At 41.3% G+C, this 26193-nt stretch overlaps 1 protein-coding gene across 1 annotated transcript in view; it reads left to right on the plus strand.

Annotated features, from left to right (window-relative positions):
- WDFY4 (WDFY family member 4) overlaps positions 1 to 26193 on the plus strand; it is a 143231-nt gene that overhangs the window by 33302 nt on the left and 83736 nt on the right. The window contains exons 14-36 of the mRNA XM_019471663.1: positions 489 to 601; positions 1554 to 1761; positions 2032 to 2108; positions 2825 to 3043; positions 4107 to 4291; positions 6784 to 7015; positions 9172 to 9323; positions 9860 to 9971; positions 10085 to 10275; positions 11905 to 12057; positions 12455 to 12528; positions 13359 to 13520; positions 15222 to 15313; positions 16344 to 16443; positions 17256 to 17461; positions 18078 to 18247; positions 18802 to 18927; positions 19407 to 19568; positions 19681 to 19878; positions 21403 to 21520; positions 22278 to 22435; positions 22882 to 23120; positions 25583 to 25692. Coding sequence (XP_019327208.1) covers positions 489 to 601; positions 1554 to 1761; positions 2032 to 2108; positions 2825 to 3043; positions 4107 to 4291; positions 6784 to 7015; positions 9172 to 9323; positions 9860 to 9971; positions 10085 to 10275; positions 11905 to 12057; positions 12455 to 12528; positions 13359 to 13520; positions 15222 to 15313; positions 16344 to 16443; positions 17256 to 17461; positions 18078 to 18247; positions 18802 to 18927; positions 19407 to 19568; positions 19681 to 19878; positions 21403 to 21520; positions 22278 to 22435; positions 22882 to 23120; positions 25583 to 25692 — 3557 coding nt within the window. The remainder of the gene's footprint in view (positions 1 to 488; positions 602 to 1553; positions 1762 to 2031; positions 2109 to 2824; positions 3044 to 4106; positions 4292 to 6783; positions 7016 to 9171; positions 9324 to 9859; positions 9972 to 10084; positions 10276 to 11904; positions 12058 to 12454; positions 12529 to 13358; positions 13521 to 15221; positions 15314 to 16343; positions 16444 to 17255; positions 17462 to 18077; positions 18248 to 18801; positions 18928 to 19406; positions 19569 to 19680; positions 19879 to 21402; positions 21521 to 22277; positions 22436 to 22881; positions 23121 to 25582; positions 25693 to 26193) is intronic.

Below are 26193 nucleotides of genomic sequence, written 5' to 3' on the forward strand. Positions count from 1 at the left end.
GTCCCTCTGGTGTGTCGACCGCACCACTCAGCTTGGTGTCATCTGGAAACTTGCTGAGGGGGCGCTCGATCCCACTATGTCATTGATGAAGATACTAAACAGTACTGGTCCCAGCATGGACCCCTGTGGGATACCACTCATTGCCAACCTCCATCTGGACATTGAGCTGTTGACCACTACCCTCTGGATGTGACCATCGAACCAATTCCTCATCCACTGAGCAGTCCACTCATCAAATCCATACCTCTCCAATTTAGAGAGAAGGATGTTGTGGGGGACCATGTCAAAGGCCTTATAGAGGTCCAGATAGACAACATCCGTAGCTCTTCCCTTGTCCACTGATGTAGTCATTCCATCACAGAAGGCTCCTAGGTGTAGAAAGTTGGTCTCCAGAGGGCTGAGCTGTATTTGCATGGTTATTATGACTCCAAAGTATCTGGCGTGATTGTTTTCCTTTTTTTGTTGCTTTCTTCTTTTTTTCACGTTAGGCAATTTCTTTGGTTGGGAGGTTCTGCCCCGCTGCCTTCTAGGCCCAGCACAAACAGGACCAAGGCCCTTTCATGTCAGGGCAGTGATTCAGCTAACGCAGCTTGGAATGAAGGTAAGCACACAATGAACAGCTTGTTGCTGATACAGTAGCTGTTATAGATGTTTCTGTAATGACAAGAAACTGCTGTTGGAGAAGGTTTCTTCAAGACAGTCCCAGTGAAGGTGGCGTATGCCTGGATGTCTTAGACTGGGTATTGCCCGGGTTGGGTGGTACTTGACCAACACTGAGAGCTGATTTAATGACCAGCAGAGATCAAATTATAATATGTGTGCTGAAGCCAGATGCTGACATAGACTCAGACTTTGCTGGATCACACATGGAAGCGATCTGTAAAAATACTAATCATATTCCACAAACCAAGGGGAGTGTCTCCTGGGTTTGCAACATGTTTTCCCTGTGGTTTATAGCTAGAAACAGAATAAAGATGTGAATAAAGAGCACTGCTTTTTGTAATCCCTAGGATATCCTAGTAGTCTGCCTTGCTTATACAGGCCATTTTCCATCCAAGTCCTTTCTCTGTTCTAACATATTATGCAGGTGAAAGGCTACAGTGGTAGCATTTGGCGCTTAAACTGTTCTCATGCCTATGAGACACCTGATACAGCATGGTGCAAATTTGGGTCTTATGTTCTTTGCAGTCATTCTTCAGATCTTCTCCCATGTGTTGGTTGTAACCATTCTGTTATGGCAGAATTGAATGGTCTGTGTATAAGAAAAATGGAACCAATGGGTCAGGAACCTTTTTTACTAGAGGTGAAGTTTGGAGCTGCCTGAAGATGTGTGGGGAGAAAATACGGCTATCGCTTCTCTAAGCTCATCTCTTCTGCCAGCCTCCCATTTTGAAATTCCTTCAGTGCAATATTTTTGTGTATTGCTGAGGATGTGTTAGTTGAAGAGCATGCAGCACTGTTCTTAGCAGTGATGAACTGAATATGGGCAAAGCCTGTAACTGAAAAAAGTATTCCAGACACTGATCTAGTTAGGCACTATGTTGATCTTGTAGGTTCAGAAGAGGACACGGTGGACAATAAAACTGATCCTCAGACAGTTGTGCCTGTCTGCAGCTCTCCTTGGGCGTCTAAGGGATCTGCATTGGCACTCCAGACTGCAATGAGTCTCATCTCCATGGCATCACCTCGAAACTTCCAGCTCCGCAGCACTGCTTTGGCTCCATCGTTTGTGGAGTTTGACATGTCCATGGAAGGATATGGGTATTGCTGCTGTTGCTTTTCTCTTTAGCTGCTCTGCAGTCTCCAAGCCCTTATTCTGGACACGGCAACTAATCACACCTCTCTCCATCTCAGTCAATCCTTGTGCTCTATCACTGCCTTGCAGCAATGTTGCCAACCTATTTTGTTGTTGTCTTATTGCTGATAGCCTAGACTCTGCCTTGCTACCATGATTCTGTGGTATTAAGTCACTGGTGACCTTCAGGGATGATTTTATGTTTCTGATGAACAGGTGCTTGCTTGCTTTTGTAGGTGTTTATACCTCCCTACCTTGGCCACTGTCATGGGACCGAGTGCAGAGCAATCTGTCTCAGGAGGAATTGGCATGGGTAAGTACTCTGACTCACCTACAGCTTCCTGAAAGCACTGGCTTTTCAGCTCCACTTGAAAGCATTCAACGTTTGTAAGAAATGGCAGCAAATAAGCTGTGTGTTTCAATACACTTCCATGCCTATGTCCCAGTCCAGCTCTGAGCTGTAAAACTCAGACTGCTCACCAAAATGCAGTATCAGATGCAGCTTCATAGTGTGATGCATTAGCATTAACATCAGCAATACAAATTTAAAGCAGGCTGCTAAGAAAACACTCTTAACAAGTAAAAGCCACCAGATTTTAGGGTAATCTCCCACGGAAGGAATAGAAACTGTCACTTTAACATGAGATGGGATTCTCCTATAGATCAAAACCCTCTATTGGGTGAACTGGGAAATGGCTGTACCTCTTGCTTCCCGAATTTTGTGAACTTTGAGAAAACTTGTTTCTGGCTCAGTGCTTCCCAATTGATGAGCTCCGTGGCATGGAGATCTAGTAGTTATTTCTCATCAGTCAATTTTAGGTCATTTATACATGTGCACACACTCACATGTGCAGTCTCTATGATATTGAAGATAGGCAGTGAAATCTAATAGAACAGAACAGAAATTAAACCTCATATTCCAATGCTGGTTCTTACATGGTTTGGGCTACAAATGAAACAGAAAGCAGTTTGCTAATGTCTACAGAGGGAAACCAGCTTCCTCACTGCCTTTTTGTTTCCTGTCTGCAGGCACCAGAATGTTCCCTCCCTCAAGCGGCCTGACTCTCTCCTGCTGGTTTCTCATTAGCAAGTTTGGTTTGGTGCACAACAGTCACCCACTCCGTTTCTTCACAGTTGTGAGGCACATGTCAAGAACAGAGCAAGAATTTGTTTGCTTTTCAGTAAGTTTCGTCCCGCAGGACCGTTCTTTGGTCATTTCCACAGAAGAAGTGGAATTCCAGCCGCTCGGTAAGGCTCTTCTCGGTCAAGCTGCAGTGCTGTGTCCTCTGATTATCTGGAATTTTTCATTAACAAATTTCCTCTTCTTATAAGTACCCAGGACATTAATGAGACTTTTTATCTCTTCAGTTTTCTTCTGGCAGCCTGTTGTGATTGTAATTCTTGGTCATATTTCAGTTTTAAGTTTGCTGTAGGCATTGAGAATTATTTTATGGGCTGCAATATGTGATAAAACTTACAGATATTCTAAGGAAGACTTCTGAATGCCAGTTATATTGTTGTGTGTCCTTGTGGGGTCTGGACTTGAACCAGCTGGTCCCTGTCTGTTCTGTGTGGCAGTAGGCAGGTTTGGAGAGTAGGACTGAGGAGTTTGGGAGTGATCTAGCTTCCTAATCAAACAGCTCATTTCCTCTCCGCACTTTTAGAATGTTTTCTATCATGCCAGCCTAATAATCTTTTTTCCTTGTTGACATTTATCCCTTTCTCCTTATTGAGTATAGTAGGTACTTCAAATGTGAATGTAATTGAACATTGCAGAGGAGGTTGGGAATGGAGTGGGAATAGTAGCTCGGATTTTTTTCATGTACAGCTGACATTGTGTGAGTGCTCTGATTCCTTTAGATGACGTCAAAAATACCAGCTTGCCTCTTTTCATAAAAACTACAAATTAATGTACAGAGTTTTATCATCTCATGAATTCACTAGGAATTTTTTCTGTGTCAGCTAACTCAGTGAATATCCTGAGGGGTTCTCTTAGAGAATATGTTGACTTTGTCCTAGTTCAGTCTAGTTTTGCAGCATTGAGGCAGCTAGCAGGTGTTATTTGGGAGTATGGCATATTGTATGCTGGAGGGATCTTGAGAGTTGTGCGAGTCTCAGGTCCTGACAGTAGACCATCAGGAAATGTTTTAAAGACATAGAATCATAGAATCATTAAGGTTGGAATAGCACCAAATCACTCTATACCCGCAGAGAATCATGTTCTTTGTGTCACATTTCATAGCTGTGTTCCAGAGGCAGGGGAAAGGGAGAGAGACTTTCTGTTGACTGCCCCCTGTTTTTGCTGTTACAGATATCATGGAACCTGAGGGTGAGGTCCTAAATCCCTCCCCGTTTCCCGGGCAAGTCCAGTTTGGCTGTGGCAAGCTGCTGGTCACTGGCCAGTGGCATCATCTCACAGTGACAGTTGCTAAGGAAGCAAAGAAGAACTGCATTGTGTCAGCTTATATAAATGGTCAGATGCTTGGCTCTGCAAAGGTAAAGGCTCTCTGCATAGATCTTGTGCCTGACATTTGCTTTTCATTGCTTTTCAATTTCACCTCCCCATGCACATACCATGACTTTTCAGTATTAACCTGAGAGACTCAAAGCATAGTGATCTGCATACACATGTGCCACTCTGTACTGTGCGTGAGTGGAGTCAGAAATCCATACAAACCAGGGTGTATTTGTGCTGCTTTTCAGAAGTATGTTATCGGCTTATACTGATGCTTTGAACTAGTTCCCCCCTCAGCATGCAGATAACCCAGGCAATATTGAGTGGTTACACTCATCTGAGAGTTGGGGTTACCTAGTTTGCAGGTAGCTCAGGGTTATGTTGATGAAATTCAGTTGTATCCTTAGGCCAAAATTTTCTGAATTGACTAGTGATTTTGAGGATCTCTCAGTTTACACCCAAGATTTTCAGAAGTTGTCAGCTATAAAAAGTACATCACATTAAGGTGTGACCAGAGAACCCTAAACCGAAGGTGCTTTGGATTTAGGCTAAAACCTGCAAAGGTGAGGAGTTACGTAGGGAGCCTCCATTTTTGAAGAAAGGCCTGGAAAAGGGGAAAGGTCACAGAGAAATAAGCTTCTGTGACTGGCTAGCTCTTTGCAAGAATCCCAGGATGGATGGAATTTCCTCAAGCATCTTACACAGGCTTGTTTCAAGCTGTCCTCTTCCTGTTACACCCATTGAGCAATCAGCTGATGAGTCAGTGGCCTTTTTCCCACTGGCACTCTAAGCATTTGAAAACAGATAGATGTTCCTCCGGGCTAGTTGTTCAGTGTGTGGGATAGCTGTTGAATTAAAATAATACTTCTTTGTTGAGTTAATAGAAGTGAAAGAAATGTTTCAATTAGGAGAAATTTGTAAACTTCAATGATATCAACTCATGAGTTCATTGCAAATGTTGGTGTAGCTACTATTTCCCCTAATGTGCCATTTCTTGTGGTGTTCTTGTTGCACAGGAGTCAGTTTCAGGTTGCATGAGATATCACGAGAAAGCAATCCAAATGCACCTGAAGGGTTCATAATCTACAGGATAAATGAGAAGAGCACCTGGTTTATATTATCATTATCATCATGCTCCTGGTTTTGAAGCTAATCTCAAATTATTTCTGAGATTTGATTTTTGGTTTTTGAATGTCCCAGGCTGGCAGTGTTGAAAATGCAGCCTATTTCTATTGCAGCTCTGGTTGGTATGGTGTTTTTCTGTTTTTGTTTTTGAATAGACTCCTTTTATTAATTGAAACTTGGAACCTTGGTCTCTTCCTTCTTGTTCCGATATTTCAAATCAATCTCAACACATGCAAAGCTCACTTGTGTGTTTTATACTTCCCTTGTAAAAGCAACCTGTTTAATTCCAAATATTCTCTTTCCCATACTTGAGAAAAATGATCTGTCTTCTAAATGCCTTTTGGGACCTATATCCATTTCAAGAATGAAAATTTAATTTAATTTGCCTTCCTTCAAATGAGACTGAAAGTCATCAATAAAACTAGGCCTAAGCATTGCAATTGATTAAAGAATTCACAGCAAATGTGTTTAACATACAGTGAAACAGCTCATAATAAATAAACAAGCCTTTAGTAAATAAAAGATGGTCCCAGTGCTGGGGTCTCTGACATGATGCAAGCCTTCACCCTGTTGTGTAAGGTGAGGAAAAGATTGTGTAAGAAATGAGAATTGCACAAAGGTTGTTAACAATACCAAAAGCTATTTTTGGTGGTGGAGCTGGGGTGGGGGGTGGGTTACTGTGTTGTATCAAACCTAATATTTGTTCACTCAAGTATCAAGTTCTGCCTCCTAATATTGACCAGCCCTGTCTTCTACATCTCAGTAGTCAGAGATCAGTAAAAGCTAGGAGTCTCTCATCCTAACAGCAAATTGTTAAAGGCAGGGCTAAGCCCTGAAGTACAATATAGTTTCTCTCCACCAAAAAAATTCCAACTACTTCCTACTAGAGCTGTCCATATTTAAATAAAATAATAGACTCAATTTAGGAGGCTGAATCCTTATTTTGATACCAAAAATAAATGATCCAATTTCCTAACCTATGTCATTTTCATTGAAGCTAACTGATGCACTTGGACACTCTACACTCTTCAGAAACTGTTTATTCTCTAGGTGCCTAGTACAAGGTGCAATCTGTAACTTGGCTTTCTGTGTTGAAAGTCACAGTCTGAATTATGAAGTTAAGAACAGGAAAAATAAGTCTGGGGTCAAGACAGAGTTTTTCTTTGCCAACACTTGAAATGATTTTGACTGTGTTTTTTTGAACAAAAAGTAGGCTTGAACATTTCAAAATGCTTACGTTTGTGATACTTTTGAAAGTCCAGTTTCTAATCAGTAGTTGATAATTGTGTTGCACAGCTGACTGAGACTTCATTGAGGAAAGAGGTGGCAGGCAGTACCTTCCAGGGCCAAGACCTTAAGGCACCTCGAGTGTATTGAGTCCCCTCAGTGAATTCTTCTTCTGTTGCAGATGCAGTATCTCCAGCCCTTACCAGGTAGCTGTATGTCCATGGAACCCTCTTCCTTTATTGATGTCTATGGGTACATAGCTACTCCTCGAATTTGGAAACAGAAGTCCTCCTTGACCTGGCGCCTTGGCCCTACATACTTGTTTGAAGAAGCCATCTCTGTGGAAACCATGGAGGTGATTAATAAGCTTGGCCCACAGTACTGTAGCAATTTCCAAGCAGTACAGCTTCAAGGTATGTGATAATTCTCATATCCATCACTATTTATTTGTCAGGGCAATGCTCTTTTTGTTCTTATAATCTGCTATTAGTATTCCAACTGTGCCTAGAGCTTGCTCCAAAAGCCTGGAAGTCTGCGTTACTGAGTGTTGTACAAGATTGTAGTAGGATACCATGAGGATCTTGTAACATACTATAAATTGGGCAGAAAAAGAAGGGCAGGAATCAAGCAGCAGAGAGAGCTGGAGAGTAGAGGGATAACATGTCCTTGAGGAGATGTAAGACTGTAATTTCTGTTGGACAAGCATTAAAGCAACAGCTTTGTAACTGAGACATTCTGCATTTATGGTGCTACAGAAAAACAGCAGAAAAAGAAGCATCATTTTTAATTGCAAATGCCTGCAGAGTAGGAAAGAGCACAGGGGAGAGAGGGGTAGGGGAATAAGTTACATTCCATTTAATGAAGAGGCTTTTTAACTAAAGTATACTGTTAGCTTCAATTATTAAACAGGCTGACAAAACATTTCAGTTATTGATTACAGTTTGTTCAACAAGTAGTGCATTCACCTCTGTACTAGAGCTTGGGATGAAATGGGATGGTCATGTCCCATTTGAAAAGAGCAGAATAATCCCAGCTGATGATGCTCCAGCCTAAAGCAAAGTGAAAAGACTGGCTGAAAGTACTCCTTCAGGATGCTGTCTATCTAGACCAAAAAAATCTCCAAGTCAAGCATGGGAAGGTGTTGTTGAAAGAGAAATTATATCAAAATACAGCCCTAAAATAAAAATATTACCAATAGGAGTCAGAAGGATTTGATTTTTGAAGTGTTGAGTCTTTATGAAGTCCGGGGTGCTTGTTCTCTGCACACTGGTCTCCCCAGCTGACTTTAGTACTAATCATGGATTGTGGCCATCTGACTCCAGCGATGCCCTGATGCAGGGAAATCACAGGGGCACTATTCAATATGTGATCTCATAATTGTGAAATAATCTTTCTCTCTTCCCACCCCCCTGCTTCTCTTTTTCTTTTTTTTTTTTTTTTTTTTTTGGGGGGGGGGGCAGGGTGGGGAGGTGGTACCTAACATCTCCCTGTTCCATCAAAACACCCAAAGAAACTTTTCTAATGGAAATTTTGACTTAAAAAAAGTTTCGGCACAAAACACCAAAATATTATGGTTTATTCCTTAAAATGGGTTTATGAACTTGTTGCGAACAGCAATTTGAATTGTTTCAGCAGTTTGAATTGTTTCAGCAGTGTTGTGTCCCATCTCACCAGTATCTCATTGCTTCTCACTAATCAGCAGCAGCTGTGCGGAGGCTTAGCCATAAGTCTGTGTCCTACTGGAAGGGAAATAGGTGACACAGTTTTGGGGCATTTACTTCTAGTTAATCTTCATGTGGAATATGTGCTAGTTCTTTTTGCCTATAAGGGCTGTGTCACCAGCATTAGTAAACAGTTTCATAAATCAGCTGTTTTCCCAATCTCCAAAATTGTCAAAAATACAAGATTTTTTTTTTTTTAAAAGGTACACATAGTTTTTCCAAGTGCGAGCAGGAACAGAAAATTCTTTAAAGAAAAGCATGTGAGAATTTCATAAAATCATTAAACTGCTGAACCTGGTAGTTTTTACAAGCTTCTGATATGTTGTGAGTTGGCAGCTCTAAACTTTTGCCTCTGTCCTTTTTCTTCCACATGAATCCTTGCTCCTAGTACCTCTGAGAAAGCTCCCAGTAACGTGGAAGACCTCAGGTGTTTTCTCTGCCCAGAAAGTTTGTTTATATTGTGTGAACAGAGAAAGGTTTATTCTGGACTTTTTGAGCTTCGTAAGATACTGGGAGAGGAGGTAGGACTGGGACTTCATAAGATATGGGAGAGGATGTCGAACTACTTCTTATGGGACTTCATAAGATATTGGGAGAGGATGTAGGACTTACCCAAAGCAGTAACTAGAGGAGACAAGCCAAGCATGTCTCCTACTGGTGCTTACGCTGGCAAGCTGCCATGGACTGTGTTGCAAAGGGTGAGGGCTTTTTTCTGATTATAGTTAAGTCAAAATCAAATTCCTATCTAAACTTCGGTTTCCTCCAATTATTTTTCATCTGCCTCTCTACTGTCTCACATGCTGAGCATGCAAAGTTCCTTCGGAGGTTTATAGTCTCTCTTGTTTTAGGTGAGGACCAGCACAGTGATCATAATCCTACACCTCTGGTGGCAGAAGAGAAGATTTCTTTTGGAATCAACGCCATGTGCTCATCTCTCACTACGGTCCAAGATATAAAGAGCTCCTACAATGAAGTGGATGGCCGGCTGATTGCCAAAGAGGTCACAAATTTCCTTCATTTGTCTTAAACACATTTTCTCTTGTTTCAAACAGCAAAGTTTGTGACTTTGTCTTAATTACATACCTTCAGTGATTTATTTTTTTTCCAGCTTCTCTTCCCATTCCTTAACTCCATTCTACTCATGGTTTTGTTTTCATCTGTGGAGATGAATAGACTGGACAGTGTGAACACAATGTTAAAAGCCTTTCTTGAAACAGCAACAGAAGCCATAGTTTTCAGGTCTAATGATAATTTGTTTCAGTCTGTGATTTCTTAATGCCTTCACAATGACCTTTCACATTCTATCCTAGCATTCTTGCCAATGTCAGGCCTGCTGACGTGTCAAAGTAATGGGGTTGTGTGATATTTTAGGCGGGTGAACGTTTGTCCTAACAATCAACTTTGAAGGAGAAAAATATGGTTTTCATAGTCTAAAAGTAATAAAATAATCTAAAAGATTAGAGCGTCTTCTTGTTACTTTTTGTCTCCCCAGTACTACCATGGTTTCTCTGAGGATGTCTCTTTTATCTGTTTTAGATTGGAATTAACTCTCGGGACAGTTCAACTCCAATATTCCTGGCTAAGAATACTGCTGGACACCTCTCAGGTTCCTTGCGGGCTATTGGGTCAGTTGCTGTGGGCCAATATGGTAAATGTGCTATGCCTTAATGTTTCATATTTTTTAAGAGTTGGACCTTTCTCTGTCCAATAACAGATTTAGTCCATGTAACTTCCTGGTAAAGTAACGCTGCAATTTTCTAGGGGTAAGAGTGTTCCAGTCCCGTCCAGCAGCTACTAGCCTGAACTTCATTGGAGGCCCTGCCATTCTCCTGGGTCTCATTGCTATGGCCCATGATGACCACACCATGTATGCAGCTGTCAAAGTCCTGAACTCCATCCTGAACAGTAGCCCAATGAGTGAAAAATTGATGAGGCACATGGGTGGATACCAGGTAGATGCTCTGTTGTTCATTCATTCTGGGTTTAGTCTTATCCCAAAACTTAACAATGGCAATGAACCAAGCATAGCCCTTATGGTTGGAGCTTTGTAAGTTATGAGATCTTTGAGAGGGCGATATAGGATAGTGCTCTAAATCCTCTGCTTACAATCTCTGGGAACCTCTGTAACAGTATATCTGCTGATGGGAAGGTGAGGACAGATGCCTCATGGTCAGACATGATCTAATAATGGAAGGTGTTATGCTGCCCATATTAAGACGACTATAGTTAGTAAAGTCAATGCAGCAGATTTGAGTGACCCACCCTTCACCTTTTACCAACATACTTGATCCCTCCCACAAGAGACCACTTCTCAGGCAGGTCTGCTTCCTCCTCTTGGCTCATCCAGCCTAAGATTCCTCTTGACAGACTGCCCAGTGTAGGGCTGACAATGAATTCCTATGGCTCAGTCTTCACTGTGTATTAGAAATTGTGCTGATATAAATAAGCGCTGTCTGGATTTCTAACTATATTGGTTAGATCTGTCCTAAATACATCTTTCAAATGTGAAAGCTGTGCAGACTGAAGAGTTTGGTTGTTTCAGGGCTTCGGGAGAACCAGGGCAAATTTTAAGCACTATATATGTAGTATTGGATGGGTTAAGGCTGAAGTGTGAAGTTTCAGTTCAGTATCCTTTACTTTATGCTGTGTATGCTGAGAAGAGTTTTGTGGAACAGAGAAGACTCTTTAACAGAGATGTTTCCAAACAAGGCTCTTAATATTAGGGCTTCATGAATGATTTATTATAAACTTTCCATTTTCCCAATTTGTGAATTGTTCATAAATTGATCCTGATTCATATGAATATATTTATCATACTTAGATATTGCTTGCCCAATCCTTTCTTGTAGGTGAATGCCAGCCTTTAGATTGTATACGAGCTGTTCCTTTCGACTTTGTGCTAAATAATGTTCCTTCCACGTGGCTGATCATCATGTTGCAATGGAGTGGTTTTGCTCTTTGTTTGGATGTCAGAACCATTTTTTTTTTTTTAAACAGCCAACTAATAAAAATGTGTCTTGATACGTATTTTCAAATGATTGTCTATTCCTCCTAACCTATGCAAAATGTAGTGGCTTTCTGAACATTTTTCTCACTGTATCAGGAATTCATTGAATAATCAAAGATAGACTCAGTTGAGAAAGTGGCAATGTTTCACACAAACGTCTTTCATTTGAAGAGGTCAACATTAATTTTTTTTTTTTAAACTAACACCATTTGCAAGCCACTAAGATTACATCCATGAAGAATAGTGTAGAAAACCTACTGTGGTTATTTACAATTATATTTGTATGTTGCTTTTTGTAAATTCCATTCAACATAATATGGCATGTATTTTGCTCCTGTTCAATGCCACAGAGTTGTGAAACTCCTTCAAAAACTTACCCTTTCACTTACTGCACGAAATTTTATGCCTGGACTGAAATCTTCACTTTCTTTATGATGCTTATGTAAGATGTATGCATGCATGACTACTACAGCCAAGTAAACTCTGTGTTTGTCTTGAATTAAAAAATAATGTTATATGTTAGTTTATAAATACAGATTTATAATTAGCAGATACTTATGAAATCTTTTTTTAGTTGTTGACCTACCTATTGAAGAGGAAGACACAGCTGTTAAACAACAGGATTTTACAGTTAATATTCTCCCTAGTGGGCACAGCTGAGCTTGGCCTTGAGTCTTCAGTCATCAAGAATTACAGTGCATTCCAGTACGTTCTCTGCAACTTCGAGGTAAAACTGTTGATGCTACTTTGTGGGTTTGGCTGTATTAAAGATAGCTTTATAGTATGAGGTTTGGTTTGTTCATAGCACCTCCTGGATCCAATATTTGGGATGGGGTGGTCCTGGAATGGCAGGTCCTCTGTCACCATGGCTCCCCACTGTGCCCCGGTGCAGTTTCTGGAGTGTTCCTGCAGATCCTGAGGACCTTCTCCTCAGGGCTTGCTCGGGAGCAGCAACTCCTCACACCAGCAGGGATTTCCCAGTGCCTGCAGGTTGTCATTGCAGAAACGACTGAGAGTTTATGATGTTATCCTCCCTGAACTACTTGTAACTGTTTCTCTGCCACAGGTTACTGTCCCTTCAGCTCAGCAGAGCAGTAAAACCTCTGCTTTTCTTTGTCTTTCAGCTTTGGATGAAAGCACCAGAAAATCTTGACCTTGTTCTTTTTTCACATCTTGTGGAGATCTTGCAGTCCTCTAGGTACACAAGCTAGTGTTTATATCAGAAACATGTGGGACAAGCTCACCTGTAACCTGAAGCTGGAACTGTGAGGTGGATATGAAGGGTCCAATCCTAGCTGGAATCAGTGTGCTCTGGGAGTGAATCATTTCCTATATTGATCTTTCAAGGCTGGAGTTAGTGATTTGATCAGCCCGAGATGACTGTGGGACCACACTGGGAAAAGCTATCTGGTGACCTGGTTCACATGGAACCACTGCTGTACAATGAAAGTTTAAATGTCTGCTGGAGAGGGGAAATCTGAATGTTTGAATTGAGTATGAAATAATCAAAAAATTATAAGTGAAGTTGGGTTTAAAACCGAAACACAACCCAGGAGGACTTTTGTATAACTTTCTTAATCAGCTGTACTAAAGTTAAATGTATCTGAAGAGACATAGCATGGCAGAGGAGCTGAGTAGAGCAGGATACTAGCTTCCTTCTTTTTGGTACCAGAAAGCTCTATGCAGAGCTGTCTGGTGTCCCTTGCTGAGTTTTACAAAAATAGCATTTATTACCACAAACGCACTGCTTGAAAATTCAATAATGTTGTTTTCTTTGAACTTGTTGAAATGCAGCAGTTTCTGGGGGAGAGGGCAGATGGGAAGGGTAGAGAACACACAAAGAAGTCTTCAGATCTCCGTCACTGACACATATTCAATTTGTCTGACAGTGTTTGAAATGTTGCCAAGGCAACATTAGGAGCCAAAGGTGCAAAGTATCAGTGCAACCTGAGAATCCTTTTAGCTGAAACCCAGCAAATTTGGTTCTTTCCAGTAAAACCTTTTAATAGTCCCTGTGCTTTTTTACAGAGATGGATGTCAAAATGCTGCAGTTGCCTACCAGGTGCAAATGGTGCCCAAGCTCATTTTCCTCTTCAATGATCCTGAAATCAGTAACTCCAGGATCACTGTGGCCTGCACTATTCTCTCCCATCTGTTGCAAGGATACTTTAACACAAGGGATGTTCTCAGGTAACCTTCAAGTCTATAGCTTTTTCTCAGTTTGCAGATGAGCTATACTCCTGCCACTGTTGGAGAGAGCTCTATAGTAGGACTTCCCTCACCTCATCTTTGGTAGGAGCCCCCAGATCTTTGGCAACTGCAGGATCCCCACTGATGAAAAACTCTTTCATGCCTTCAAAACAGACTTCAGTCCAACCTTATATTTATGTGAGGATGGGTTGGGTGATGACCCTTACAGTGATGGCACAAACAGATCTGCAGGTATGACTGGGACTACTCAAAGTCTGTACTTAATATTTGATTTCATTAAAACCTGCCCCTAAAGTATTGCAAGTGCTATAGTATTGCAACTTGGCCCCAGTCAACTATGTACCTAATCCTGTTGGCTTGGCTTATATCCCAGTAGCTGTCCTTTTTGTTCTTGAATTTCAATCAGTTAACATATGTTAGTCAGGATTTCATGAAGCAAAGAATTTAAATCGTTGTTTGCTTTCCACAGGATGTAAACACTGCTCCATTTTATATTCACAGCCTAGTTGCATCAGCCTGTAGCCTATGAACTGAGGAAGGTTCACACAGCCACCTAACTCTAGGGAAATGCACTGCACAGATGACAGCTCTGTTTTTAAGGCTATTTGTCCAAATAAAATGTAGAAACAGAGCTGCGTGTCGAATCTGTGGTCTCTGCAGTCAGCCTTTAGCTCTGTTGAAGAGTACGAGCACCTCAAGTAGTTACTGTGGAGTAAGCTAATATGTGAACTTACTGCTTGCCACCTGTTTTGTGGAATTACCTGTATATATGTTCCTACCCTGGGCTTGTATGAGTTAGCCTATTCTTTTTTCATACAGGTGTGAGTAGTGGATTTAGTATATCACACTGCTTACCACATGGCAAATTTGAATGAGCATATTTCTTAAAGTATCATGATTTGTTAACCCATAGTAATTTGATTGGTTGTCAGGCCCATGAGTGCTGAGCGAGTGGGTAAAGACAGTCCCTATCCTTTCAGCTCCAGGAGAGCAGAGACTATAGCAGGCGCTCAGCAGCACTGAAAGGTGCTGGGATTTCTCCTGGTCCCAGACTTTTGACACATCTAATGGAACTTGCTGTGTGGACTGTTCCTGCAGAAGAAGTGGTGTTCTGTCCCTTAAGAAATGCCCTTCTTGTGGGCAGGAGGAGGTTATGGCACTTTCACTAAGTGTGTATGTCACATTAATCTATCTATCCTTAGAACCAGGTAATGTGTTAAAGCAAAGTACAGGTGAAAAGAGATTGCTGGTCCTCCTCCCTGAGTAGCTGCTGAGGTTTCTCTGCTTTCTTCTATGTGCTTGGAAACCAAGTGGTGATAACAGTGATATCTGAATGCCACAGGGAGTTCAGAATCTTTTGTATGAACAGAGTGCTTAACTCAGTATTGCTTTCCTCATGGTGAAAGCATGACCTTTAAAATCAAGAGATAAAGAGAAAAATGTTTCCATAGTAGAATAGATATTACTTGCATTTGTAGATAGATGTCCTTTTTATTTGCTTCCTAGTTTATGAGCTTTTGCATTCCTACTTCAACCCTATTTCTGCAGCCATTAAAATTTCCAGTGGTGGTTGTTAACAGTCATCGTTAATGAGTATTGAGATTTGCATGTAATCTCAAAGTAATTAAATGAATGGCTGTCTTTCTACTGACCAAAACTGGTTCCCTCTTTCTCTGCAAGGATTGGATTGTTCCTTGTTTACACTTTGAAACCTTCTTCTGTGGATGAAAATCAGATTTGCCTGGATGGTGTGGCTGAGATGCCCCATGAAGGTGAGGAGCTACCTTTGGTGTATGTGTTCTGATAGATAGCTGAAGTACTTCCCTTACTCCCCAGGGCATGATGAACCCTAAATGCAACATAGTGCTTCTGCCTCCAGTGGCAGGAAGAGACACAATTCATATGATGTCATCTGGAAAGGGACAGGCTGCATTGAGGTGACCTGAAATTGTGGGGAAAACTTATATTGCTGCAAAGGCATGATGTGAAGAATAGTGAAGTGACAGTCACTGTCTATATGTCCAGGAAGGCCTAACCTACAGCAAGATCCTCCTCCTGCTAAGGGAGTTCCCCTTTTGTCTTCTCTCTGCTAATAAGCCAGCAATACATTGGCTGCATTGTCCAGAGCCTACATAATGTTGGATTTCACAGATACACACAAAGATGAAGGCCATTAAATTGAAATTGCCTAAAAACTAATGTACTGGACTGTTATGAGGAATAAAATTTCACTTGGCATCCTGGATTTTCTGTGAACACTTGGCTACACTTACAGTTGTAGCAAATAATAATGTGGAGCTCTGCACCTTTTAAAGTATCTGTGTATTTATGTCAACTTTGTGTGTGGGAACTTCCAGTCAGCTGGCTCTTTCATTGTGGTCTTTCAGTTGAGACTATATTGGTTATTGCACCTCTAAACAAAATATTATATTAAGGAGACACTGATAACTGTAGTTTATATATATAGACATCACAGCTAGTCAATACAAGTCAAATTGCCTGTCTACATTTCCCTCTCTAGTTAACCTGAGATTGCTTCCTGTGGATTATTATTCAACATGTAGTCTGGATGAGTTTTAAGTAACTCTAAAGAAAGGACTTTGACAATGTAAGAACTGGTCATTTCTGATGTTAGCAGGAATTCTTATGTCTAAAATCTGATGTCTGCATCTTTTTACTCTACAAAAGACTGATATAAGTACTTCTATTGGGCTAATCTGGTGCAAACAAGGTTGTTCATCAAAGCAATGGAACATGTGTTTTGTCTCTTCATTACTCTTTATTACTTTCTGATATTTGTAGCCTTAAGCCAAACATCTGGAAAGACAATCTGGCTTCGAAACCAGTTACTGAAGATGCTGTTAGATGTAATGCGCTCAGACAAACTTCATCTGTCCTCTGAGTAAGTAGAAACAATTTAGGAAGGCATGGGTAAATGTCTCTGTCTTCTAGATTTCCTCTTTACTGGTGTTTGACCAGGACTAAACACAGTGATAATATTTGAGTCTCAACAAAATAGTAAAAGCAGACTGGATTCAGAATTTTTTTTTTGTCAGCAATTTATCTGGCATTCACACAGATGTGTAATCAGATCACACATCTGATCTCCATTTTGAAAAAAGTTTAATGTTTTCAGAAAATGTCTCAAAGGAGGAACTAGGATATTGCTGTTTCTTCTGCATTGCAAGGGTTGAAGAAATCCCAGCTGTCTTTGAAAATCAATTCAATCTAATGTGGGATTACTTGCACCCCTATTGTAATCATGAACATGCAGTTACTATAGTTCTACCTTGTATAACGGAAAGGCAGAGTTCATAGTGCTGGGTGCTGTAACTGTGCGTTTTCATTAGTTAACATATTTTGGACTTCAAAATTTAAACTGGAATTTTGAATTTCATAGATTGAAAGATCTAGCCTGTGATGTAGTTTACGTCAGTTATTGATACACACTCTCAGAAGGAGCTTCATGTTAACGAGCTTTTTTTTGTCTGACAGTAACATAAGGTTGGATTTACTGGGAATTAAGTGGCTTGAACTGTGTGGATGAGTCTGTTGTTAAATCTTTGTAATTCTGTGTTGCGGTAAACCTTTAATCAGATTTTTTCTAGAGAAACTTGAGCTTCTAAATCACCTAGAGATAATTTTAAATAAAATCTCCTTTCTGTCTTTCACCATGTCTCCTTTCATGAGCTTTCATTTCTCTGTTTGTTCTAGGGAACAAGAAGAGACATTTTTGGCACTGGGGCCAGACTGGTTTCTGCTGTTCACACAGAGCTACCTGCACTCTAGCACGGTTGTGCTAGGAATCAAGCTACTTCTGTGCTTCCTCCACAATCGTTTGCTGCTGAACAAATTCAAGGAGGGGATACTGGCTGGACGCTGGCTGGAAAACAGCTCTGTGGGGTTGAGTATTCTAACGGGTATGTGTTGGTTTAATGCTCCCAAAACAATCCCTTGACCCAGCTCAGTGATAGGAGATCACTGAAGTAGGTGATAGGAAAATTCCCACTGATCTCAGTAGACCAAGAATTGGTATTACTTTCCAGGGCAAGCTTGTCCTAGTACTTCAGCTTTTCTGCACTGAAGAGTGGAAGGCATTGCTTCTCCCTTGCACGATAGTTGGCATTTCTGATTAGCAGTCGCAGGGAGATGGGCCTTTTTGTCTTGCATAAAATCAGGCTAGTTGATAAGCCTGTGAGATGTTCAAGTGTCAGCTTGTACCCTGAAACGTTCTGTTTCTTTAAGATTTGTTCAGCTTGTGTTTTGATAACTAGACCTGTGGTTCTGAGAAAGGGAAGAGAAAGGAAGAAGAATTATTTAGGGACAATCTCCTGTAACAAAAGTGATAGTGGGAAAAATTGTTATCTGTTAGTCTGAGGAAGTTTTATGAACTGTTGATCTTGCAGCCTAGCAGACTACTGAGTGGCCTGGGACACAGATGTATGAGGATAAAGTTGGGTCAGTAATCATTCCTCTGATATGGCATTCATTTGTAGACACTTTCTCAGAATGTTTTCCTTTTCTTTTCCTTTAAAGATAATTTAAAAACTCATCCTCCAGTGCCTGACAATGGCTCCTTCTTGATTTTTGGGTTTTCTGTATTGCAAAGATGTCTGACTGATCACGTCCACATCCCTGAGATCTACTTGCTTGTGGCAGGGCTCTTTCTGGCAACTCCACAGTCTGAACCACCTGAAGCAGCCAAGGTATGAAAAAAATAGCTGACAAGCATGAAGCTGCTATTGCTTTACTACTTCGGCATTTTGTGGCCTTTTCTGTGAGAGGATTCTCAGGCAAGTTAACCCTACTTGGTTTTTGTGATAGCTAAAATCAGTCATTCATAGTTTAAAAATGAAGTAAGGTAGCTTTGATTTAGGGAAATTTGTGTTCACGACAAACTTGTTCATGCAGGTGTTAAATGCCATTTAACTACTGCACTTTAGAAGGTAATTCAGATTAGCTTCCCTGTCCTTACATTGTCAAGACTCATTAAAATCTCAGACTTAGTGGATTTGGGTACTTTCCCCCAGTGTCCTGAGAAGCCATAAGGCATTTTTGCCCCAACAGTGCCAAAGATATCTTTCAGAAGAGGACAATCCCATTAGTGCTATCCTGGGGAAACGCATTTAATAGGAGAGGGAGGAGCTGCTGGAGGTGAAGATGTTTTGGTTTTTTTCTGATGTAGAGAGAGCAGGTATTGTTCTTGATGTATCATAAATAATTCCCATCTGTTCTTGGAATATATCTCCTCCTGTTGTAGAAAGATCTTGAGTCTATGTTGCAGTGGATCTTGCAGCACCACCTTACGGAGAATGTCCTCAAAATCGGGTTGTGTGCAGAGGCAGCTGCTTTGCTGCTGGAAATGGTTAGAGTCACTGTGGACAAGGTAAGCGTTTTATTGCAAGGACCGTGCAGTGTGAATGGCAGAATAAACTGCCTGAGAGTGTCATATGCCAGTGGCAGTCTTTACCTGTAACCCCTAGCCTCCCTCTGCCCTCACAGGGCAATACTGAGCATAGTAGTGAGCAGGGACTTCAAAGTGTCAGCACAGCTATTGGCCTGGTTATGTTACATAGCAGGTGATGTGATGGGCTCATGTTTAAGAACTTCTGAACACAGAGATGGATCTTACCAACAGCATTACCCATTTTGTTCGTTCTTGATGATAAGGATATGCCAGATATTTCTGATTGGGTGTATCGTCAGTCTACAAGCTGGGAGTTGGCTGCTTGTGTCTTGCCTGACTTCTCTGTGGCCATGTCATGTTTGCTTAGTTGCTTAGGAATACCCAGAGAGGAGCAAAAAAGAGCTTATATGAGTGAGAGGAATGCTGCCTTGACTAGATGCACATTTGTCTGTGTTCAGCCTATTGCAGATGCAGAAGCCTCCTGGGAGATTGCCTATCCAGGGAACATTATCCAGTTTCTGTGCTTGATCTATCACAGTTATACTCAGGACCCTGTGTGGCACTGTCCTGACTTCTTGAAAACTTTGGCTATGGTTGCTTTCCATTCTGGTCTGCCCAAGGTATGTACATCTGAGCCAGCACAAGCTCTTTAGATCAGAGATGGGTTGCTAGGAGGAAAAATCAATTTAAAGGAGATTATGAGTTAAAATGCATTGTGCTCTGCTTCCACAGGGAGGCTCTGAAGGCCTTTTGTCTCCTGATGGTCCAGCTATTGCTGAAGGGAAAGGCTGTGTTGAACCCTCCTCTCTCCCGCTCCTACCACACCCTGCCAAGAAACAAGTGTGGGATTTTGTACGAGTCCTCCTGATGGACAGTCTTCTCAACATCCCAGCAAACAAACAAGGGCATCCACTTGAGCTGCTTCTTGAGGTCTCTCTTGTAGTTATCAGGCTTTGCTGCTCTACCTTGCGCTGGGGGTGGAAGGACAGGAGGTATCCTGCTGGTGGCCGAGTGAAAAAAGTGCTAACAGCGATGAAGAGGTGTATTCACTCAGGATTTTAAATAGCCTAGGATAAGGCTGGGATCACAGCTCTTAAAGAGCGTGCACTACTTCCTGGCAGATCTGGACAACCTACTTAGTGGAATGGAATTCCTACCTTTTCAGCAAGGAAGAAAGGCCTTTTCTGCCTGCTCTGTATTCATGTGAACTAAGAAAATGCTGCCCCTAGACAACAATAAAGGCATTTTTCAGGCAACATTTGACGTTGAAGTAAGGCATGAAAAAATTTCCCTTTTCATTAGTAATACCTGCTTGTCATTAGAGCAGCCCTTGAATTTGTTGAGAACAGAAGATTTCACATGGAGCATTCCTGTGTACGGATTTTTGAGACAATTTCTTTTCAGTGCTCAAATAACCAAAACCAAGTTAATTTTAGGACAGATTAATACAAGCTGTAACAGCTGAGTCTGGATTATGGATTTCAACCGCTCAAAACACTGGAAAGAGTCAGAGTAGTCTGAAGAAAGGGAAAATGGAAAATTTAGCCTTCAGCTCCAAATTGTCAGTAGTCCAGGTGTCCCAGATGTGAGTTCTGATGCAGACTTACCTTAGTAATACAAATAGTAATAACATAAATTTGACTGCAACTGTCATGAGTTAAATTGTCTTGCGGAGCAGCAGTTCCCTACAAGGCTTATACAATAAAATCTCAAGGCTTGGTACAGTTTAAAATAGAGGATGGCTCTTCTGATTATCTGAATCCTGAGCCTGCTAAATGGAGCTAAAATTCCCTGAGGGCAAGATGTCTTGGGAACCACCTGTGAACCTAGGTTCTGTCCCTGTGCAAAACCTTGTTTGTGTTCAGCATGCAGAGTGCAACTATGCCAGCTACCAGCTAGAGAGTGTAGACCTATGTAAGATTTCCTGTTTTCCTAGCTAGGGTATGAGGTTCTGCCATCTCATCTGCTGCCCAGTAACTGTCCATACGTGCACTCTTGCTGAACTCTATATGAGAGGTGCCTTTTTGCCTTTGCACGGAGGAGAACACCAGATCTCTGCATTTATGTGTTACTGTGGATTAGCTGTCACAGATAACTTCTCAGCTTGCAGTAGCTGTTTCATATGCCCACACCAAGGGCTAAAGTGTGCAAGTGAGGTGGAGTAGTTGTCCTTGCTCTTTTTGTGCTGTTTTTCCCCTCCTCTGCCTAACATGGTGCCTAGGTGTTTAAGGGAAAAGTTGGGCATTTTGAATTACCTCAGTACTGAGTGTCTCTTGAAATTTCTACTCGCTTCTTTGAGCAAAACTTTTAGTGAATCTGAATCTTTCACAGGCATAATCTGCCAAAGATCCAGTGAAATCAAAAGCCTTTGATTATTCAAGGCTGAAAGTGAATTTGAGTCTGATTTCCTGGCTGTTTTCCTGCTGTACTAATATGTGTATGGTCACTATATAGGCTTCTCCAGAGGATGCCACCAGTGAACAGAAGAGACATTTTCAGACAAAAGTTTTACTCTCTGCTATGGATGTATTCCATGTTACCAGCCAAGGCGAGGGGAAAACAAGACCAAGAGGTGATAAAGGCTGAAAGTGAATTTGAGTCTGATTTCCTGGCTGTTTTCCTGCTGTACTAATATGTGTATGGTCACTATATAGGCTTCTCCAGAGGATGCCACCAGTGAACAGAAGAGACATTTTCAGACAAAAGTTTTACTCTCTGCTATGGATGTATTCCATGTTACCAGCCAAGGCGAGGGGAAAACAAGACCAAGAGGTGAGTGGTGAGAATCAGATCATTAGCTAGCTGGTATTTGGCGTGTAGCTGTAATTGCTAGAAAGGTTTGGAAACAGTAGCTAGGACAGTCCAGTTCAGCAGGCTGGACTGTCCACTCACTCCTGCTGTAGGCCACTTTGCATAAGTTACTGTAGTTTCACCATTTTTGTAGAGAGCCTCTTCACTTTTTTCTCTCTTTTCGAGAACAGATTCTGAACATCGAAAAGGGAGTACTTAGAAAGAAACCTAGGTTTACCCTCGAGTGCTTCTGGAAACAACCCTGATAACTTAGTTGTTGCTGCTCTCCTTTCTGAAGTTGGACCAGTCCTTCACGATGGTGTTTTAGTGAGATTGGTTCTGTCCCTAGGATGGAGCCGTTATTTCCAGTCTGAGTAAGGTATTTCTGCTAGACCTAGGGTTTTCTTAGACATGTCCCAGCTCTGAGACATTATAGTATGAGGCTGTTCCTTCTCAGCTCTGGTAACCTCACATCTCACATCATTTTTTTTGCATTTCAGCTTGTTTTGGATTAATCAACCCTCCTGTATCCTCTCCAGGGAGCAGTGATCCTCACGGCACTTCAGAATCAACTGCACCTATATCCATGATGAATATTGCTTATTGTGCTCAGAAGCTGGTTGAGAAGCTGAACAGCAGAATGTTTGCTGCTGACCCCAAGCAAATCCTGCTCTTCACTGCCAAACAGATTATGGGGGTGAGTCACATGAAATTTTTTCCAACTGTTATCAACATGTTGTGATGTGCTCTGTTTCACACTGAGGTCATGATACCGCAATTCTCAAGAAGATGGCTGTAATCCATTTGGTGATTGTGATTATTCCTGTTTTCTCGCATGAGCACATAAAGGCTCAAAATGACAATCAGAGCTAGATGGTGCAGCGTAAAGAAGGGATAGTTAGCTCTTTTGTGCCACTGTCTGTTAGCTATGTACGTGTTGCTGAACAGGAATAAATTAATCTCCTCCACAATTCCAGGGACTTCAGCAGAAATACAGGAAAATTGGATTTGTATCTAACAGGTAGTTCAGGGGAATTTTGCTGAAATAAGTTTGCAACAGCTTAAATGAAGTGAGAGGAGTGGATCCTTGGGGAGAGAGTTTTTTGAGCAAGCCAAGTACTCTGCTGTTTTGTGTTTTCACAGGTCTTAGAAAGCTCCGTTTCTCACAAGGAAGTTTTCCTCAGTGCCCTATACAGCTGTCTAAACAGAGCCATCCTATACTGCCTATCCAGACCACAACAATCGCTGCCTGAACAGTTTAACATCCTGAACACTCTCAATGTCCTGCAGGAGCAGTGGGACATTATTTTTGCAACTTACAACTCAAATAATAATTTCGTCATCTGCCTAATGTACTGCCTTTGCCAGCTGAATTCGGGCAGGTACAAATGTTCATCTCAGTATAATGTTTGTTTACATCTCTGGGCTGTTATCTATGGGAGTGGGTGCAGAGGGGGAGATTTCACAAAACTTAGGCAATACCCATTTTGGGGAATCGCTAGAAGCTGAGATTGAGCTGGATGCAGCTAGGCTAAAGATTTTGGATGTAGTATATGTACTGTATCCTAGCAAGTGTTTGACCCATTGGGCTCAATGCTCTGGGGGTTTAAAGCACCATTCTGCTTTAAATAGGGCAAACCTTCTGCTCTGATTTCCGCTCTGAAGTGGCAGAGTAAAACCACCTGGGGAAAGATGGTTGTTTTCCTCATACACTTAAAAAAAATGAAAAACAGCAACAGAAATGTTTTTTGATGTAATTTTTTATCATTTAATTTGGAGGAGGAGAAGGTTACTAATGTGCTCAGTATTCTGGAGGCAATGGATTGTCTTTCAGCAAGAAAGTGGAAGAGAAACTGTTCTTCAATCAGAAGGCTTTCTCCTCCTTGAAACACTAGTGAACAGAAAATTTCCTACCACCTCTCTTGCTCAGAGGCAGGCTAGTATGTGTGTTTGCGGGTGTAATAAGCAAGGCACATTACATTACTACCATGTAATGTAGTAGTAATGTAATGCTTAATTCCATTTTTTTCATTTTGAAAAGGGTGTTTCATTTCAGAGACACCCAGACAAGCTTGCATGTTTGTCTAGGCAGAACCCTTAAATTTGCACATAGGTTTAATTGCTAGTCTATATTAACCAAAACATCTGTGTGTATCTGTTTTACTCATCCAGCATTTCCAGCGACTTACTCACTTCAAAGTAGTAACTGCACTTAACAAGCTTGAACTGATTTCGGTGGAGTTGGCTCACAAGCCCATCATTAAAATGAGAATCTGGAAATCTTCCTGGGATTTGGGCTAGAATCACTCCACAAGCATGCAGGTGACCATTCTCTGAGTCATCTGCATGGACTAATTTAGGGAGATGTTTTTTCTGATCCAGCAGCTATTCTTGTGTGGGTACATTTAGAACATATATAAAACTGTGCATGGATCTTGTGAATCTTTCTGTTATGGTTATTGTTACTTGGATCTGACCTGAAAAGTCCTGGTTGTACTGAAGTTGGGAGTTTTGCCATTGACTTGGATAGGGCTAGAACATCCATAGCCACTCTGTTGGCTGTTCTTACAGGTGATGTGTCGGAGGTACTCTTGCTAATGTACCTGGGGAGTTATTTCGGACAACTCTGTTTTGTCAAAAAAAGCAAATATTGGCCAGTGCTTTTTTCACTATAATGATGTTTGTTGTTTCAATGAAAACCTCCTGTGCTGCTTTGATGGTCTGAATTGAATCCATTAATACAGTATCACATCAGAAATGAGCTGCACTTCCTGAGGTCTTTTCTTGATTGTTCTTATTCCAGTCAGATAATAATTTCCAGGCCAAAACTGTTGAGATGGGGTAAGGGTTGTTTGTATGTAGCAAAAGCTCAAACATTAAAAAAAAAAAAAAATTACAGAAGTGTTGGTGTTATCCAAAAGCCAAACATAGCAGATCCAGGGAATCAGAATTGTGGTATTTAAAAGAAAATCAGAAATAGAAATGGCAGCTTTGCACACCCAAGAGATTTGACTCCCCCATGTAGTAGTGCCTGTTTACAATTGAAAGAACGTAGTACATCACTAGTGGCTATATATAATATATATATTATTTACAGCACTTCTGTGACCAAGTATACATTGTCTGGATGCCTTAACTAAGCCTATTGCATTTATTGTAAGTGTTACTGTTGTGCTGAAATTCCTGGTGTCTTTTACCTACTGACTGGTAAATTATCTGACACCCCCCCCCTCCCCAAGGAGCACTAACTCTTTTCTGGCCGTGGTGATGTTCTCAATTATAATCACATCTACGTGACACTAACATGGTGCTGAAGTCTGCAGTTTTTTTATGCTGAGTGCTTTATAAACTGAATGAACAATCACTGGCGCAAAGAACTTAAACTAAGTAAGCAGTTCAGGTGTAGGGTACGGCAAGGCAGTGTTTCCCACGTAATAGAAGATACCTCTAGTGAAGAAATTCAGAACAAAGAGATGGCATACAAGATGCTCAGGGGAGGTGCAAGAAAGCTGGATGCAATCTGGCTACACCAGTACAGCCGTGTGTTCCAGCTAATTGAGATGAATGGTAGATACAAGTGCACTAAGTGGTGCAGGGATAAGGCATGTACAATGGAGTGATCCATAGGATCTTGATGAGCGCTCCTTGACTTTGAAGAGCAGACTGGCAGTGGTTTAGTTCCCACTTCCTGTAAATTCTTCAGTATCATGTGATTGGTGTAAGCCCTCGAGCTTACATGAATCGGAGTGGATGTGTAGAAATACCCTTAGCTTTTTCACTATCTGCAGTTTGTTCTAAGTCTGGTTTCCTCACGTGCCCTCTTTTTTTTTTTTTTTTGTCACAGCTATCCAGAAGGTTTTGGGGTACATGCAAAACCAAAGCTGGCTTCGTATCACCAAATTTTCCTTGCACCCAGTGAAGAGGAAAAGGGCAGCCTGCCTACTCCAGATGATGGTAATTTATGGCACATGTTGCCTGTGGCTTACAGAGCAGGAAAGTGCCTGGCCTAAACAGTTACCAGGGCAGCTTGTGCAAGTGCTACTTAATTGCCTGTTCAGTGTATAGGCACTGCAGGCACAGCATAGAGAAAGGAAGGTTGTGCTAAAAATTACTTCTGTTCACACCATACCTCTTTACTCAAAATTCACAGCCCACATCCTCAGGAGTAATGGATATCAGTTTGGAGAACTCTTCCCCATGTTGTGGCCGGTATTAGTGCCCAGCTACATACTGTTCGTAGTTCTATTTCTTTTTTCAAGGCCTATACGGATCTTGTGTCTGTCTGTTGTACACAGGAAGAAATATTTGGATCTTCTAAGAGAAACACTGGAAAAAATTTTGGGCAGGATTCAGTGTGGGGGCTGTCAGCTGAACCCTACAGCAGAGTGATGCTCTTTTTTTTTTTTTTTTTTTTTTTTTTTTTTTTTTTTTTTTTGTTTTTGACAAAATATTTTT

Source organism: Aptenodytes forsteri, unplaced genomic scaffold, assembly GCF_000699145.1.
Source record: "Aptenodytes forsteri isolate BGI_AS27 unplaced genomic scaffold, ASM69914v1 Scaffold15, whole genome shotgun sequence".
NCBI classification, from domain to species: domain Eukaryota; kingdom Metazoa; phylum Chordata; class Aves; order Sphenisciformes; family Spheniscidae; genus Aptenodytes; species Aptenodytes forsteri.